We start from the raw sequence: 16,789 nt of genomic DNA, 5'->3' as shown, positions 1-16,789 counted from the left end.
TCGATGACTCCGCCTGAGTCCCATAGTGGGCTTGTTTACTCTATTCACTCACTGGCACGCTCCCTCTGTCACATCATAGGGGTCTCTCTGCTCTTACTGGGCCAAGCTCCCAAGCATGCCCTCAGCTCTGCACTCCCATTCTGCGTCCAGCACTCAGAACACTCAGCAGACGGTGCTGGAGTTAGCTAACTCCTTCCTGGGACGCGGGAGTAATTAGAACAAACCCATTCAATCTCTGGCCCTAAGGAACTTCTAACACTTTATTAATCAGTGATTAAACTTCAAAGTCCCCAAAGAGACGGTGAAATATATTTACCCTCATTTCTCATTTTCCGAATGAAAATGCAGAAGTGGAGAGAGGTAGAAGCCATCAGGCCAGCCAATGCCTCTTGCTAGTTAAGCCGAGATCAGTGTCCTTGAGGACAAACCTGCACTGCTCAGTTCGGCATGGTTGGCAGAGACCCAGCTCTGCACTGTCCCCACGGAGGAGCTGCTCAGTTTGAATAGCCAGAGATTCCTTCTAGAAGGGGACCAAGAATCCCTGCCCCTAATTTGTCACCCCGCCCTGCCTCTGCCATCTCCCAGTGCACATGTACGTGCACACACAGAATTGAAGTGGGGCTCCAAGAGCCAGCTCAGCCACAGGCAAATTAAAGAAACTGGAAACACCCTATTCCAAAATATCAGCCCCGTTGCCTGACACCCCACCATTATCCTTCTGATCTTGAAGCTGTGCTTCGGGCCTCAGATCCCTCTTGAAGGCATATCTCGTTCTGTTCCTGTTGTAGTTAGTACTTATCCCGTGCCCAGCACACCTGTTCCTGCTGGTGTCTGCGCACCTGTGCCCTTGAAGTTCTTTGCCCCTCCTCATCCTGCCTGACCCCTCATCTGATGAACTCAGCAGTCCTCAAAAACCAGTTCCATGGCCCCTCCTCCTGACAGCACCCTCGCCAACCCTCCAAAGCAAAACAACTCAGTCACCCCGTCAATGTGCCATGTCCCCTCTGTTCATCACTAGATCCTGGTGCTCATGACACTTGCAGACAGAGACCCTGGACTATTCCCAGATGCATGCAATAGCCTCAGTATGAAGTCCTTACACCTCGGGGTTCTAATTAGATGGCAAACACGCCAGCCAGAATGTCTTAGCCTCGCATCTTAATGTGCTGGGGTTCACAGAAGAGCAGAGCAAATCCAGATTCCCCATGGAACCAAACCGGATGCCATGGGGCGAAGGGCTAGCCTGTTCTTGGCTCACTGCCTATTACCCTGACCCTTACGTCTCCTTCTTGGATGTGATGGTTCACAAAGTCGTTTTCTACCAAGAGAGGTCTGGCTTTGCATTATGCAGAGAAAAAGACTCCTTAATATTCCTGAACCGATCTTTCTTCTCAGGAAAGGTCAGCTCTATACGAAATCTGTCTTGTGCCGCCTCTTGCTCTGCAGAAGGGTCTGTAAAGGCTTCCGGCTTATTCCTGAATCACGGTTCTCTAAAAAGGCCGGGGTTTTCCTGAGTATTTCCTCCCACCATATGTTGATCTCCTCTTCACCATTCACCAGTTTTCCATCTCGGTCAACAGAGAATTATTGCACTGTGAGAACAGGCCCCAAAGTTTCCAGGATGTTGTTTGTTTCCTTCTAAAGCTGGGAGTTCATAATCTGGGGTCCACACACACACAGTGAGGGGGTATGAAACCCTGCAATTAAATGCAGAAGTTGTGTGTGATGACAGCTGTTGCCCTGGGGAGGAGGGTACACAGTGTCCTTCACTTCTCAGGGAGGTCTAGCCCCTACCCCCAAAATATGGGGTCACATCAGAGGCCTGGGCCTCATGAAACCAGACATGACCTCCTCTCTTAAAGCAAACTCAAAGTGCTTTTGAAGGCCTAGGAACGGCCACTTTCTCGAGCCCCCGTCTGCTCCTCACCTCCGCCATCAGCCCTAGCTCCTGGCTCTCCTTTCGGAACCATTTTTGACAAACCGAGTTTTCAGGACTTTGTGAGGATGAGGATTATCATTTTCCGACAGCTGGTAGAGGAATCCAAAATGGCATCGACGACCCAACGCGGGCGGAACACTAGGCTCACTCACTAGTCGATGCCTTCCTTCTGTACGCCAGCCAGGCAGCACCCAGTTCCAAAATGAACCTGAGCCTCGGCTGCGAATCTCGCCACTCGCCAAAGAGTCAGACCTTGACCGTTAAACCTAAGAAGGCCGAGGGTGTGCTTCAGCTCAATGACAACGTCACATAAAAATGACGGTCCAAGGACCGGGTGGGTGCCTGACACGAAGAGGCACTGCTCTGGGGGAAGCAGATCAGGGCAGGTCATGGGGAGAAGGGATGGATGGAGGAGAGGGATGGGTGCGGGAGCCCACGCGGGGTGGGGTGGGGTGGGCGTCTCTCAGCTGCCTGCTCCAGCTACTGCCCATGTCACCCCTCCCCCCAACCCAGCTCAGAGCATGGCTGGAATTGGAGCTGCCATCCCAAACCCCAGTGTGACTTTGGCATAAAGGTTAATCACACCCAGAAAATGCTCATTAGAGACCATAAATAACTATGTTGCTGAAGCTCAGTTTGGTCTTTAAGGCACAAAAGTACAGTCTCCTTTGATGGGATGATTTGGTAATTAACCTTTCAGGGAGGCCACTGACGGGAGAAGAGGGGTGGCCTGCAGGCACCAGGGGCCGCCCCCACCACAGAAAAGTTCACGAAGAGCTGAGAGAAGGGGGCCTGCCTTCCTCCCCTTCACAAGTACCTCTGATGCTCAGTTTAGGAGAGCCCCCAGAGGCCCCACAAAAACCTCTCATAGGGCTGAGGGCGAGCTGGCCCTCTGTCAGAGCCACAGCTGCATCCTTCCTGAGTGGTCTTTCAGCAAAATGCCTCCCCCTCCTGCTGAGTTTTTAGCCCGGTCCTGCCACTACTGACTGTGTGACTCTGGGGGAAGTCAGCTGGCTCCTCCGGCCAATGAGGTCTTTCTTACCTACATCACAGTGATGTGGGCCACCTGGGGGGAAAGGAGGGGCAAGATGCTTTCTGAAATTTAAAGTCCCCTACAAGTGTCCGTGTGGTCGTTATCCCAACTTGGTGGCTCTGGCTCCCAGAATCTTTCTCGGTTACATAAAGGTTGGACCACAGCAGGCCTCCCGCCGGAGGGGAGGGGCGGCAGGAGGACCCAGGCCCTCTCCCTCTCCTTCTCCGAAGCCTTCTCGGAAGCATTCCCATGGGAAGGGATTTTTCAGCTTAAAAGGAAAGCTGTTTTGGGTTTTTTTTTTTCCGTCTTTTGTTTTTCAGACCATTAGATGTCTGATCTTACCAAGCCTCTTGCTGGACTGGGATTCTACTCGGCAGGAGTGACGTTTACACTCTTAGCAACTTTCCGAAATGCGATACAGTGTCGTTCACTATAATCATCACACTGTATATTATATCTCCCATCTTATTCATCCTGTAACTGGAAGTTTACACCTTTAAACCACCTTCATCCTGTCCCACCTCTCCCCTCTCTGCTCCTGCAACCACCAATCTGTTGTTTCTACAAGTTCCATTTTTAAAAAAATTACATATATAAGCGATCATCACACAGGACTTATCTTTCTCTGTCTGACTTATTTCACTTAGCATAATGCCCTCGAAGTCCATTCATGTTGTTACAAATGGCACGATTTCCTTTTTTTATGGCTGAATAATACTCCATTGTATATATGCCACATTTTCTTTATCCATTCATCCATCCATGAACACTCATTTCCATGTCTTGGTTATTGTAAACAATGCTGCAATGAACATGGGAGTGCAGGTATCTCTTCAATATAGTAATTTTGTTTCCTTCAGATATATACCCAGAGTAGAATTGCTGGCTCCTATAGTAATTCTATTATTAATTTTTTGAGGAACCTCTGTACTGTCTTCCACAGTGGCTGCACCAAGTTATAGTCTTACTAACAGTGCATGAGCTTCCCTTTTCTCTACATCCTTGCCAGCATTTGTTATCTCTTGCATTTTTGATAATAGCCATTCTAACAGGTGATATCTCGTTGTGGTTTTTATTTGCATTTCCCAAATGACTAGTGATGTTGAGCATCTTTTCATGCACCTGTTGGCCATTTGAATATCTTCTTTGGAAAAATGTTTATTTAGGTCCTTTGTCCATTTTTTATTGAATTATTTGGAAGCTGTTTTGCTATTGAATTGTATGAATTCCTTATATATTTTGGATATTAACCGCTTATTAAATACGTGATTTGCAAGGTGTAGCCTGTTTTAAGCAAAGTCAAGAGAAGAAAATTTAAATATGAAAAAGAGGAGGGGTCGTAAATCAAGATTTCTTTAAAAAGCTGGCTCCCCTCTTGCATTTAAAAACCAGAATCTGATTCACAGAGATAAAACATCGGGGTGATCAGTTCTCAGAAACCTATCTGTGCCTACAGGGGATGTATCTGTAGCTACGAAGGCAGTTGTGTAGTTTCTGCCCTGCACAGAGGTGCCTTTTCCTAGCCCGGGTAAAACAAGACTGGGGACAAAGGACAGCGATGCAGATGCCCTTTCTTTGGCCTCTTGATCACCCAGGACGATTGCCCCCTGAGTACCCTCTTTCCCCCAACCTGCCCCACCTGCTCCCTTCCCCTCAGCTTCTCTCTACAACAGCCTGAACCTGTCCTCACCTCAAGATAAAGAGCCCATGCTTTCCCCAAAAGTAGGTGAGCTTCCTTCCTGTGTGGATTCCCACCTTGGACCCCAGGAGGACGTGCTGAAGGAAAAAGGGTTTGGGAGTGGCAAGTGCAGGGCTGAGATCCTGCTCTGACTCTGAAAAACTTGTTCTGTGACCATGGACAGGTCACTGCCCTGTCCCCCTTCCTTGCTTCTGTAAAACGAGGAGGGCAGTGTGTTCCCTTTGACTCCAGAACTTAAAGGAGGGTAGAAATTCAGACCCATAACTTTGGGGCCAGAGAGACCTACACTGGAGTTTTCTCATCTGCCCCTTCCTTCCTGTGTGACTTTGGGCAAATCACTTAACATCACTGAGCCTCCGTTTCCCCATCTGCAAATGGGGCTAATAGGGAAGAAGCATTTACACCCTAAAGCTTTTGGAGAGATTCAACAATATGGTGCAGTTAAAAGGTAATGATTACTAATATGTGCAAGTTGCATCCTTCCTAACTTGGCCTTTCTCCCCGGAAGCACTCCTTGACTGGTCCCCTGCCTACCCAGGGCACACACACCCACTTTCCACCACCACTCTGTTCCCAGGAGCCAGTGGCCACTGGCAAAACTGGACTATGCATTACAGTCCATGATGCAGACTTGCTGGGCACGGGGGCGGGGGGCGGGGGGCACTGCCCTGGAGGCCTGCTGACCTCCCATCCCCGTCCAGCTTCTCACAAATTCATTCTCTCCCCCTCTCAGTACGATTCTCTCATTCGTATTTCCTCATATCTCGGGCCTTCCTGGCCTCCTACCTTCCTACCTTCATCTTTCTCCTGGTCTTAATCTCTCCACCTCTCTCAGTCTTCCCTAACCTCCATTTTCCCCTTTTTCTTTTCTTTTCTTTTCTTTTCTTTTCTTCCCTCTCTCCCTCCTTCCTTTCTTTCTCTAAATTCCAGCTTTTAAGGAAGACTTGCCACTGTGTCCGACGCTAGGATTTTTCTCATTTAATCTTTTCAACCTCAAGAAATTGAAGCCTGTACTATCTTTCTACTGTACAGATGTTCCAATCCTGGGATTGTGTCCCAGGCAGGACAGCCTGATGCCTCCCTTCTTATTCCTACCCCCAGCATGGAGCCTCCAAAAGAAGAGGTACAGGTTTCTTTGCCTCTTGATCTCTAGCCCTGGGCCGCAGCCTGGCTCCCGAAGAGCTGACAGTGGGGGACTCAGGAAGAGTTGAGTTTGGTTCTCTCAGCCCCTTGTCCCCGGGAGCTGCTCAGCCGGGAGCTGGGAGTAAGTCTCAGACACTGGAGAATCGTCCCCAAGGGGGCGGGAGAGGCATCTGCTCCTCTGGGAAACAGAGCTGAGGTGTCGGGGATGGCACCAGCTAGGCAGGTGCCACTATCAGCGGGGCTCTCACCTCAGCTCGCTGCGATGAGTGTAAAGTGCGGGGGATTTGGGCGTGGGCGGAAACGGGATGTCCTCTAGGAAGCTGCATTTCGAAAGGGATGCGAAGGGGGCTCAGAAGGCAGAAGGAAATCATCTCATGGCTGGAAATTAGATTCTATTAGAAAACGGCTAAAGTTTTCGAGGCTGCTCTGCCTGGAAAAGCGACTGCCTTCCAAGGTCATGAGGGATTGTCTTAAAGGGAGCTGCTGGACCGCCAAACCCCACTGAGCAAGGGGCCTTAGGACACAAATTAGGAATAACCATTTAATTGTCCTTAAGACAGGGCTGGCTCTGTTTCTTGCCTGTAAAAGAAGCAAATTAGATGAAATCAGACGTTTCCAGACAGCTCTTAGCACCTGGGAGATAGAAAATTATGTTTCTCAGGCTTTACCCCAGAGATTCAGGTTCAGCCCAAAGGGAATCTCAGGGCTCTGTATTTTAATTCTCTCCAGCTGATTCTGAAGTGTCACCAGAATTGAGAGTAACTGAACTAGGCCAGTGATTTGCAACCAAGAGCAATTTTGACCCCCAAGGCGTATGTGGCAATGTCTGTAGACATTTTTGGTTGCCACAGCTGGGGGATGCTACTGCCATTTCGTGGCTAGAGGCCAGGGATGCTGTTCCACATCCTCAAAAGCACAAGACAACCCTACAGCAAAGAATTACTCAGCCTCAAACATCAATAGCGTGGAGATTGGGAAACCCTGAGCTGGAGGGTTTTGCAGCTCCCTCCCAGCTGTGAAAACGCTTACCCATCTGCCCATCATGGAAGCTGGGAAGGGGGAAGGAAGATGGTGAGGGAAGGGAAATCCCAGAAAGAATGGGAGTACAAGAGAGAGGGGCCTTCAAGACAGGAAGAGGCCGTGGACCTCTGTCTAGCAAAGCCCTGTGTGGCCTTAGACCAGCCATCCACCCACCTCCTGGCTTCAGTCTGGGAAAAGTGAACCAGCGATCTGGCCCATGAATTCTGGCTCCAAGGGAGGGCTTTAGACCAACGCTACTCAAAGGGTTGTCGGGACGGGCGCAAGCTGCAAACTGTTACTAAGAGTAAGCGTTTGGAAACTTTGATATGACTTTGCCCTTGCCATGAATCCATGCACACTGTCTATAGATTCATCTCGTTGAACAGGGTCTAGACCAAGGCAGATGTTGTCCAACTCTCCAGCTGAGTCGCGTGGCCCCAGCTGCACAGTCATCATGTGAAATAGGGCCACATGTCAGTCTGCCACGTATTGGAAGGTTCCATATGGTCCTTCCCCACAGCTGATGTGAGGGGTCCTGCTTTAGCTGGAGAAGAGAGTTTGTTGATTGGCTCATCAGGGAAGGCCCCACGGAGGAAGAGGCTCTTGAGTGATGGGTGAGCTCGGTACCAAAGGAAGGAGTTAGGGAGGGGGCCGTGAAGTCTGGGAGGGAGACCTCGCCAGTGAAAAGCAGCAGGTCCCACTCGCTGAGCTTGCATAGTGATAGGCCCCTCCCCATACAGGCATTTCCTCCTCTATTCTCCATTGTGGTCTAGAGGAGGACCAAACCCAAAGAGGTTATATGACTTGCCCAAGGTCACCCAGCCAGGAAGTGGCAGAGCCAGCTCATACCCCAAGCATCCTGCCTTCTCAGTTTTAGAGACAGTGTTCCTTACTCAGTAGTGCTCTACACCTCGGGGGCACATTGCCCCCATCCCACCCTCATCCTTCCATGGCCCACCATCACTACGTGGGTCCTGCCTTTTACAGCCTGGCAGCAGCATTCAGGGTAAGACCACTGAGGCCAGCAATCTGGAGGGAAAGACATCAGAGGCTGGAGGGTTGGGGTATGGATTGAGACAAGATCCCATGGAGGCAGCCAGGAATGGGCTCATTCCCTTCCCCTGGTGTCCACTGCCCACTTTGCCTTGCCTGACTACTCCTGCCTCGTAACCAGCAGAATTAGGGTAGCAGTGGGAACCCCAGGCTGCAACCAACCCCCCATTCCAGCCCCTGCTTGGGGACCAACGTGCCCTGGACCTGCTCTCTGAAGACCCCAGGTTCTGAAAAGGTTCTTGCACTTTGTCCTCAGCCCAGCTCCAAACCTCCTTCTGGCTACATCTCCCACCAGCCCCTCCGCCTCATCCCCCGAACCCCTCATGAAGCAAAATGTTGCCCTCAGTTTTACACATGTACAAATGCTCCCAGATGCGGGGAGGCTGGGGAACATGGGGAAGGACTGGAATTGCAATATTACTCAGCAGCGCAGACATCATAGCACTGGATAAGCCATTGAGTCATAAATCCACATGCCGAGGCAGAGGAACCTGTCATTTCCATGTCTCCTGTCACCATAGCACCTCTACACGCACAGACAGATGTTCGGCAGGGAGCAGGAAGAGGGGGATGCCCTCCATCGAGTTCATCATCTATTGTGCACTCATGTGCGTGGAGTACTGAAGTGGGTGCTGGGGACACAATCTTTTGTTTTTGTTTTAAAGGAAATCCTCCTGGCCCAGGCAGAGCTCAGAATCTACGGTGGGAACAAGGGCTCGGGTTAGATGTGAGCGACCAGGGGTCCACGTGGGGTCTGATTAGTAAATGTTTTGAGGGTCTTGTGGGGGGATGCACCAAAGAGCTGGAGGCTCGCATGTCGGGGAGGACGTGCCATGAAAGCAAAGGAACCACCAGCGAGAGACGGACTTAAACCAGAGGGCTTCCTGGAAGAAGGGGTAGGAATGGTTCGGGAAGATTGGTGGACACGACAGACAGGATGGTACAGTGAGACTGGGTGGCAGAAGCCGCCAAAGGAGGAACAGCATGGTCAAAGGCAGAGGGCAGGTGAGGATCGGGAGGTTCGGGGAGTGTCTGGTTCTTTTACCTCTAGAGTGGGGCAGGAGGGCTCAGAGGGGTCACACGTGTGGGCCCTGTGCAGAGGCAGCTCAGTGAGCGGCGTGTCTGGCTGAAAGAAGCTGGGCAAAGTGGAGAGAAAAGGCAGGAGGAGCTGGGAACAGCAGAGGCTCAGACCAAGCCCAGAACACAGGTGTCTCTCCAAAGACCAGCCGCTCAGCCTCCCAGCTGGACACATGTGGCCAAGGGAGTGGCCATGGAGGCTGTCCCACCTGTATGCACTCCCACTGCTGACCCCATGGCCCTTGGGTGCCCATCTCCTTCTCCGGGAGTCAGTCCTCCAGCCTGGCTGTGAGCTGCGGGGTGCAGCAAACCTGCCTCCCTGGTTTGACTGTGCTTACAGGACAAGGGAGAGTGTGTGTATATGTGTAAGAAAGAAAGAGACAGACAGACCGCACACTGGGGGACAGTTAGGACCACAAAGGCAATAGGCTCTGGTCCTTCTGAACTCGGTAGGGGCGCCCAGCCCTGGGAGCGGCCAGAGGGTGTGGGATGGCGGGAGCTCCTTCCTACAGACAAGCATCAGCAGCCCACACAGCTCATCTCGAGCTTCGAGCTTCGGGCTTCGCTGCTCTCCAGGGCTCTTCTGACAGCAGGGAAGGCTCCAAACAGCAGGTTATGGATGGGCCGGTGATGCTTGTAAGAAACCAAGAGAGATTTCCAGGAAATGCCATCTCTGGCTTCAGAACCAGGGGCACCCTTTCTATTGAGTGTTAGGGAGAAAGTTCAAAGCAAGAATGATCAAAAAGACACGCAGGTCATTTTTTTCTTGCTATCACTTCTTTCTCCCTTACACTATTTCTCTCCCTCCCTCCTCTTTCCTTCTCCCTCCAGAAACTTCTGTCCTCATCTCTCTCTCATGCCAACTCGAGCCAGTGGTCTCCATCTACGCATCATTTTTATTTTATCTTTGTCTGCTGCTGTGTATCTGTCTGTCTGTCTGCATGCCCACATCTTATATAATAATAAGTGTCCACCCTGAGCAAGCCCACGGGCACCCAGCTGGGCCTTCGATTCTGACAATGAGGTGGGGAGCGGCGGGGTGTGGGGGGCAGAGTTGGGGGCCTGGACCTGTGAGGATTGCACCTTAGGCAGCCCAGGGCTGCCCTTCGGCCCTTCCCTTCCTGATCCAGGTTTCCTCTCCAGCCTGTATAGTCCAGCCCCTCATCTTGGGGCCTCCCCCACTCTCCCCACCAAGCTCTGTCCCCTCTGGGGACAGCTGGTACCTCTGGAAACCACCCTGTGAAAGAGGCTGGGGAAACATGGATCAAAGGAAGGAGAAATTCCTGCCATAAATGGGAATGTCACAGCCATTTCTCACCCCAGGCGGGCTGCCCTCCAGCTTTTTGGCTTCAGGTACCTGCTGGGGTTACAGAGTAATTCCTTGTCCCAACCTCCCCAAGGCTCTGCCTGCCCAGAGCTTAAAAGTTGACTGTGTCCTACTGTGTCTCACAGTGGGTAGACTCCAAATTGTAGTTGGTCAACCTAAAACAACCCCCACCCCGCTCATTCTGCAGCCTTGGAAGCAGCTGGACCAGTCTGGCCAGTTTCTGTCCCCAGGCTCTGACCTAGGCGCCCTGGCTTATAGCCAGATTGACTGGAGGTTGGGACCGATTGACAGGTGGAGGGGGGCAGGTGAGCACTCCACGAAACTTACCTCTGAGCACTCTGCTGGGGCGGCTCGCTGGGAATGTTCCCTGGGGCCCAGCAGGGCCAGGGAGGGATCATGAAATTGTCTGTGTTTATAAGGCAGAAAGAGCACTTACGAATATCTTCATTTGTCCCAGAAACAATTTCATGGTTGCTGGGTGGACAGTTGCCAAAGAGCGCGTTTGGCTAATGCGTTTGAGTCGAGGTTCTGTGTACATGGAGCCACCTCCCAGAACTGCATCTCAACATGCCTGCTTCACAGAAAAGGAAGTGCGTGTCCATATTCCCCAAGTCTTCCTCCCTCCCCTCCTGCTTTCCAGCCTCTCAATTTTTGTTGAAGCAGATACCACTTACTCTGAAATGAGATGGTTAATAATCTGTTGCTTAATAGAATCCAACTAGTCATTTTCAAAATAATTGTTTGCATTCGTGAATTAATCATTTTGTATAACCTCCATGTCTCTACATTTATTGTCAAATGTTCTCGCATGTCAGAGATGTTCAGAGGGCCAGTTACAGGCACTTCTGTTCTTTGACTTTGAGCTCAGCTGACAGCAGGTGGCCTCACCCTTTCTCCCCAGGGACTGTCCAAAGACCCGGGATAGGAGGAGCTTCTACACTGTGGAGTACTCCTTCCTCCACCTCCCATCCCCTCACCACCCCTCCTTTTGATAGTTTTCCTTGGATTGATAAAATCTGGTAAGATTTATTAAATGGCTACTATAGCTAATATTCATTAAGCATTACTATGTGCCAGGCACTGTGCAACTGTACCTAATTTCACACATGACATTTCTTAAAGTCATTATAATTATTTCATGAAGTAGGTACTATTTTCCCCTTGAGGTTCAGAGCGATAACCTCACTTGCCCAGAATCAGGATTCAAGCCCATGTCTGCTTCACCTGACGTTCTCATCCGTACAGGAGATGCTGACCACCGCATGGAGTGGATTGAGGGATGGCTGGCCAAGAGCGACAAGTCCAAAGACAAGCATTCGAAAAGGACTAGATGGCGTTACTTCCAAGGAACTCCGTTGACAGGGGCCCCCTGAGAATCTGAGTATACAGGAGTCATTTGTCTCTAACAAATTCATTCTTTGACTATAACACTGTAGCTAAAATTGCCACTTGGCCTTAGCTCCAAATTGGCCTCGCTCTTACTCTTTTGGTACCACGAGCAGTTAGGGCAGAGTCAGATACGGGAGAGATCACCCACCCCTCTTTTAACAGAGGAGGAAACAAGAAAGGCCCCAGGTCACTTGCCACCAGCCTGCTCTCCTCTAGACAAAGGGGCCTGAGTTTCACCAGCCAAGGCTCCACCCTCAATTGATTCTCCAAAGCACTGGGGTGCTGCATGGGTTGTTTCTTGCCTTTTTTTTTTTTTTAAAGAACAATAGTGGGCTTAAAGGGGGGCAGTTCCAGCCTTTTCTGCACCAGAGAAAATATTTCTGCCTGGGTGGTTTGGGCATCTCTCAGACTTCTCTGTTTGACATGACATCTGTGTCTCGTGAGAAAAGCAACAAGCCTGTTCCGGGTGTACCCTATTAAACTGGAAGAATAAACGATGCTTCTGTCCATCCAGTCAACAAACACTTGGGAAATGCCTACTACGTACGGTGATTATTAGGCCCAGTGCTGTGCAGGGCGAAAGATGCAGAAATGCTATACGTTGAATGTCCAAGAGCTGCTTGTTGCTTTTCTTGAATTATCTTCTTTCCTTTGAAGAGCAGATGCCTTGCAACTTTTTCTGAAAGCAAATTCTGTGTCAGGCACTCTTCCCAGCATTTTCTACGTATTAATTTGTTTTTCATCCTTACCTCAACCTTATGAGTTAGATATTGCCCCCATTTCACAGTTGGGGACACTGAAGCTCAGAGAGGGTACTCAGGTCCAAGTGCCAAGTCCCAAGTTTCCACAGTTGGGAAGAGAGAGAGCTGGGAATTGAGTCTGCTGCACCTCACTCTTCCTACGTGGGGTCATACTCCAAGGAATGTGTGGGCACGAGACATTGAAGATAAGAGAGAATCTAGTCCGATACCCCTGTTTTCAGACAAATTGTGACTCAGAGAGGGAAGGCAACCTACCTGAGGTCACACAGCCGATTAGAGGCATTGCTGGGACCAAAGTCAGTTTTGTCACCTCCCAAGCTGATGGTCTTCCCACCCCAATAGCTGCTGCAATGATCAGCCCTGTGCCCAACCCCTACCTTCTAGGCCACGTGATAGTAACACTTAGGCCCAAGGGTTTGGCCAGCATCGTAGGTACTTGGGGTGCTGCCAAGGGGCACCTTAGACCCTCAAAACTCTTTCTTCTGTGCAGCTGAATCTCACTGGCTGTTGATGCTCTCCAAGGAGCCAAATGTTAGCGAGGGCGAGAAATGGATTTTCCACTTGAGCTCATCCTCACTGGCCCCAGGTCAGTGTCCCACTTTTCCATACATCTATATCCTCCTTGAGAACTGGACTGACCCAAGTCATTCCCTTCCCAGGGCTGGTCATATCAAATCTGAACTGGTTGGCCTGGCTGTCAGTCCCCCTCTCCTACTTTGCTCCTGAAGGTGGCCAGGCCAGTTGTCCCCAAACCCTATGGCAGCCCATGGCCCCACCCTGGGCTCACTTTTTTCTACCCTCATTATCCCTCCCGCTAATGGTCCCCTCCAAAACTCAGCTTCATATTATTTGTCAAAGAAACAATTAGGAAATGGCTCAAATGTGCATCCATGTAGGGATGCAAAGAACAGCCATTCACGGGGAATATGCAGATATTGACAATCTCCCTACGAAAGTTTGGGATAACATGGGACAGATTTGAGCTATAACATAACAAGTGAGAGGGTGTGCCCAATGGCCACAGCAGTGCCCAAACCTGCACTTGTAAAAGGGCCTGCAGGGACTTTTTTAAATAACAGTAGCTGTGTTAAGAGGGTGAGGTTGTAATAATTTTCCCCCTGGTTTCCAAACTTTGTGTAATGTGGCTAGATTGCTTGCCTAATAATAACAGCAATAAAACTAGCTCTCTCCTCAGAACTCACTCTCCTGTATGAAGTCACATAGGCCTTGCCTTCGCCCTTCACGCTCACTGCAACCCACAGTTTTGAGCTACACTTGGGTCTCCATCGGAGGAGCTGTGGCTGGTTGGGAAGGTGACCCAGGGGTGCCCGATCCCCCCTCGCCTGAGGGTAGAGACAATATTTCACCTGTCTCCTCCTTCGCACACACACATCATCTCTCCCTCATTCACACACACAACCACTCTCTTAAGCACACTCACACATACCCTCTCACGCACACACACACTTTCCCCCACACACTCACGTGCTGTCCCCATGCTCTCCCCCAGTTCTCTGTAACCAGGGCTAGGCTCATAATAAGGGCCCCAGAGTGGATTCTTTCTCTACTCTGGCCGACTTGGTGGGGACAGGGCTGGGTTTTGGATTAACGTCCCAAGATTCGTACTTTATACTGACAAAACTACATGAACTCTCATCTGGCAGAGGTCTAGGGTGAGATTAAATGGTTTAGAAGATTTTCTGGTAAAAGCTAACAAAACAAAGTCTTAGAGTCACAGTGCCTAAGTTTGAATTCTGGCTTCACCACTCACTGGCTGTGTGTCTGACCTTGAACAAGTTACTGAGTCTCTTGGTGCTTCAGTAATAATTCCTACTTCCTACGGCTATTACAAAGACTAAATGACTTAACATTTGCAAAGCAGGTAGAACAATGCCCACCAAGTTGTTCATGGTCAAAAATAAAAGAAAAAAAGAATTATTTAATTGAAACCAACATTAGCTGCCCATTCATTTACTGCCTCTCGCTCATTGGTATTTATTGAGCACTTACTGAGTCCGTTAGACCAGACATAAAGGGTACATACTTCACCATCTAGTAGGAAAAACACAACAGCAGCAGAAAAAAAATGTTTTCTCTTAGGAAAACATGATGATTCTAAGCAGCAATTTGCACAAGATTCTAAGAAAAGCCAAAGAAAGAACATTTACCTATTACTAAGTAAACTTAAAAACAAACAAACAAACAAACAAACAAACAAAAAACCCTTTAGTTCAGTCCTTTGAATCCATTTAAAACACTGAATTCAGTCTAATTGATTTGTGACCAAGGCTCGGTACACACCAACTAGCCTTTTGGAAAATATTGCCGTTCAGTGCCATCTTTTCAACCTCTCTGGTTGTTTTGCTTCCGACTTCCGTCTCCCGGTATCTTTGATCATCCGGAAAATAATCCCAGTGCTCAGTTAATGGGTGGTGAAGGGGATATGGGTTCAAACAGACCAACCCTCAGTCATTTTTTAAAAACGACTTGTAAATATTTGAGAGAAGGAGGGAGGGGCATAGAGACGCCTCAGTGACTGGCAACCTCTCAACTGATGAACTGGCAGCAGCTGCGTTTTAAAATCTGGTGGTTTAACTCAAAACCACTTTGTGAGTCGGTATACGTTCAGTTGGTTTAATGACTGATGGAAAAATGAAATCGAGTCAATCCCCACGTCTCTTGCATTCAATTCTTTTTTTTTTTTTTTAATGCACTGAACCCAGTAAAGCGGGTGTCTGTGTTTGTGCCCCAGGTCGTCCATGCCCATCCTGCCGAGTCCGGGTCCTCCGGCAAGAGCCGTGCGGGGGTCCCCGGCGGCGGCGCGGAGGCCCACCCGCCTCCCCCTCCGGCTGCTGCTTACGTGCCCACACCCTGCAAAGCCGAACCGCTTTGGGAAGCGCTGGGCACTGGGAAGTGGCGGCTGTCGCTAGCCGCGGGCCCGGCTCTCGACCTCCAGCCCTTCCCGCGAGCACGGCGCCGCGGGCAGCCCCCTGCCGCCCCCGAACTTCGGCCCGCAGACGCTGGACATGAGGTCTGGCGACTTTCCTAAACTCCAGGCGCCGGAATCGCGTCGCCAGACCCGCGGCAGGAGCGAGCCTGCACGGCCGACTGCACAGCGCGGGGACCGCGAGTGCGAAGCCTCGGGGAGCGAGCGCGGCGCCCCGGGCCGGCGGAGGCGGAGGAGCAGGACCCAGCTCCGGCGGCGCCCAGATTGCGATACTGATCAAGGGCTCGAAGCGGCGAGTGACAGTCAATCTCCCCAGACTTGCCGCTCTCGCGGAGGGGAAGGGGCGGGAAGGAGCTCCCAGAAACGCGGCGGGGGCGTGCGGAGTGGGGGAGCTGATGAGAGGGCGCTGGGGCGGGGGGGGCCCATCTCCAGAGCCTCGCGTCCCCGAGCCGGGGTCTGCAGGGGAGGGGTGGGAGGTGGAACCGAGCTTGGACTCCCAAAGCCTAGAGCGATTCCCTGCACAGAGCTGGTTATCCAGGTGGGCGGACCCCCTTCTCCGCCAACGTCCCAGCAGCTCCGCCGCCACGGTTTCCTTTTTCACCTGTGTTCTCCCCCCACCCACCCGCCCAGCGCCGGCTCCAAAGGTCCAGGGAGTGGGAGTCGGGCTGCCCCCCAAACCCCAGCCGCGCTGGGTCCTGTGCGCAGCTCTGCCCAGCGAACCTCCACCCCACCCCGCATCACACCCACAGCCCACCCACGTCCCGCGCCGGCCCGGGGCTGGGGGCGCCAGCGCTCGCGAGCCGAACATCTCGCTTTTACCTTGAAGAGCCGGAACTGCGGCCGCCGTCCCATCCTTGGGCTCGCTCGGTCACCGGCCTGGATACCTGGGTTCCTCAGACATCCCCGCAGGGCGGGCGGATGGGGTGTACGGCCCCGCTCCTCTGTCGCTGCCCTGCGGGGCCCGGCAGGCTCTTGCTCTTCCCTTCTCGGGGAAGTCCGGCCGCCGTTTCCTGACTCAGCCTGGCGGGCAACCGCCTCCCGCCCGCCGGGAACCCGCCTAGCCCGCGCCGCCTCCCCCTCGGCTCCCCGCCCCTCGCCGCGGCGTCCCTCCCTCTCCCCCCCCTCTCCCCTCCCTCCCCTCCAGTCCCTCCTCCGCGTCTCGCCCCTCTGCTCCTTCCTCCACCTCGCCTCCCCGTCCCCTCCCTTTCCCCGGGTTGGCTCCCTGCGCCCTCGCCGCACTGACCCCCTTTCCCAGCGCCCGGGTTTGCGGCAGTCGGCGGGGTGCGGTGGCAGCGGTGGCGGCCGCCGCAGCCCGGGCAGAAGCCGGAGATGGGGCGGGGGCGGGCGGGGGGACAGCAGAAGAAGCAGTCTCCCGTCTCCCGCCCAGCTTGAGGTCGGGGC

At 51.9% G+C, this 16,789-nt stretch overlaps 1 protein-coding gene across 2 annotated transcripts in view; it reads right to left on the bottom strand.

Annotated features, from left to right (window-relative positions):
* CRHR1 (corticotropin releasing hormone receptor 1) overlaps positions 1-16,382 on the bottom strand; it is a 44,419-nt gene extending 28,037 nt beyond the window's left edge. For both annotated transcript variants that reach the window (XM_039846807.1, XM_039846808.1), the window contains exon 1: positions 16,208-16,382. In XM_039846807.1, the coding sequence (XP_039702741.1) occupies positions 16,208-16,240 (33 nt within the window). In that variant the 5' untranslated portion in view covers positions 16,241-16,382. The remainder of the gene's footprint in view (positions 1-16,207) is intronic.
* Between the last annotated feature and the right edge of the window lie 407 nt (positions 16,383-16,789).

The sequence above is a fragment of the Pteropus medius genome, unplaced genomic scaffold, assembly GCF_902729225.1.
Source record: "Pteropus medius unplaced genomic scaffold, Ma_sr-lr_union100, whole genome shotgun sequence".
In the NCBI taxonomy this organism is placed as follows: Eukaryota; Metazoa; Chordata; class Mammalia; order Chiroptera; family Pteropodidae; genus Pteropus; species Pteropus medius.
This window is presented reverse-complemented; position numbering and strand designations above follow the sequence as displayed.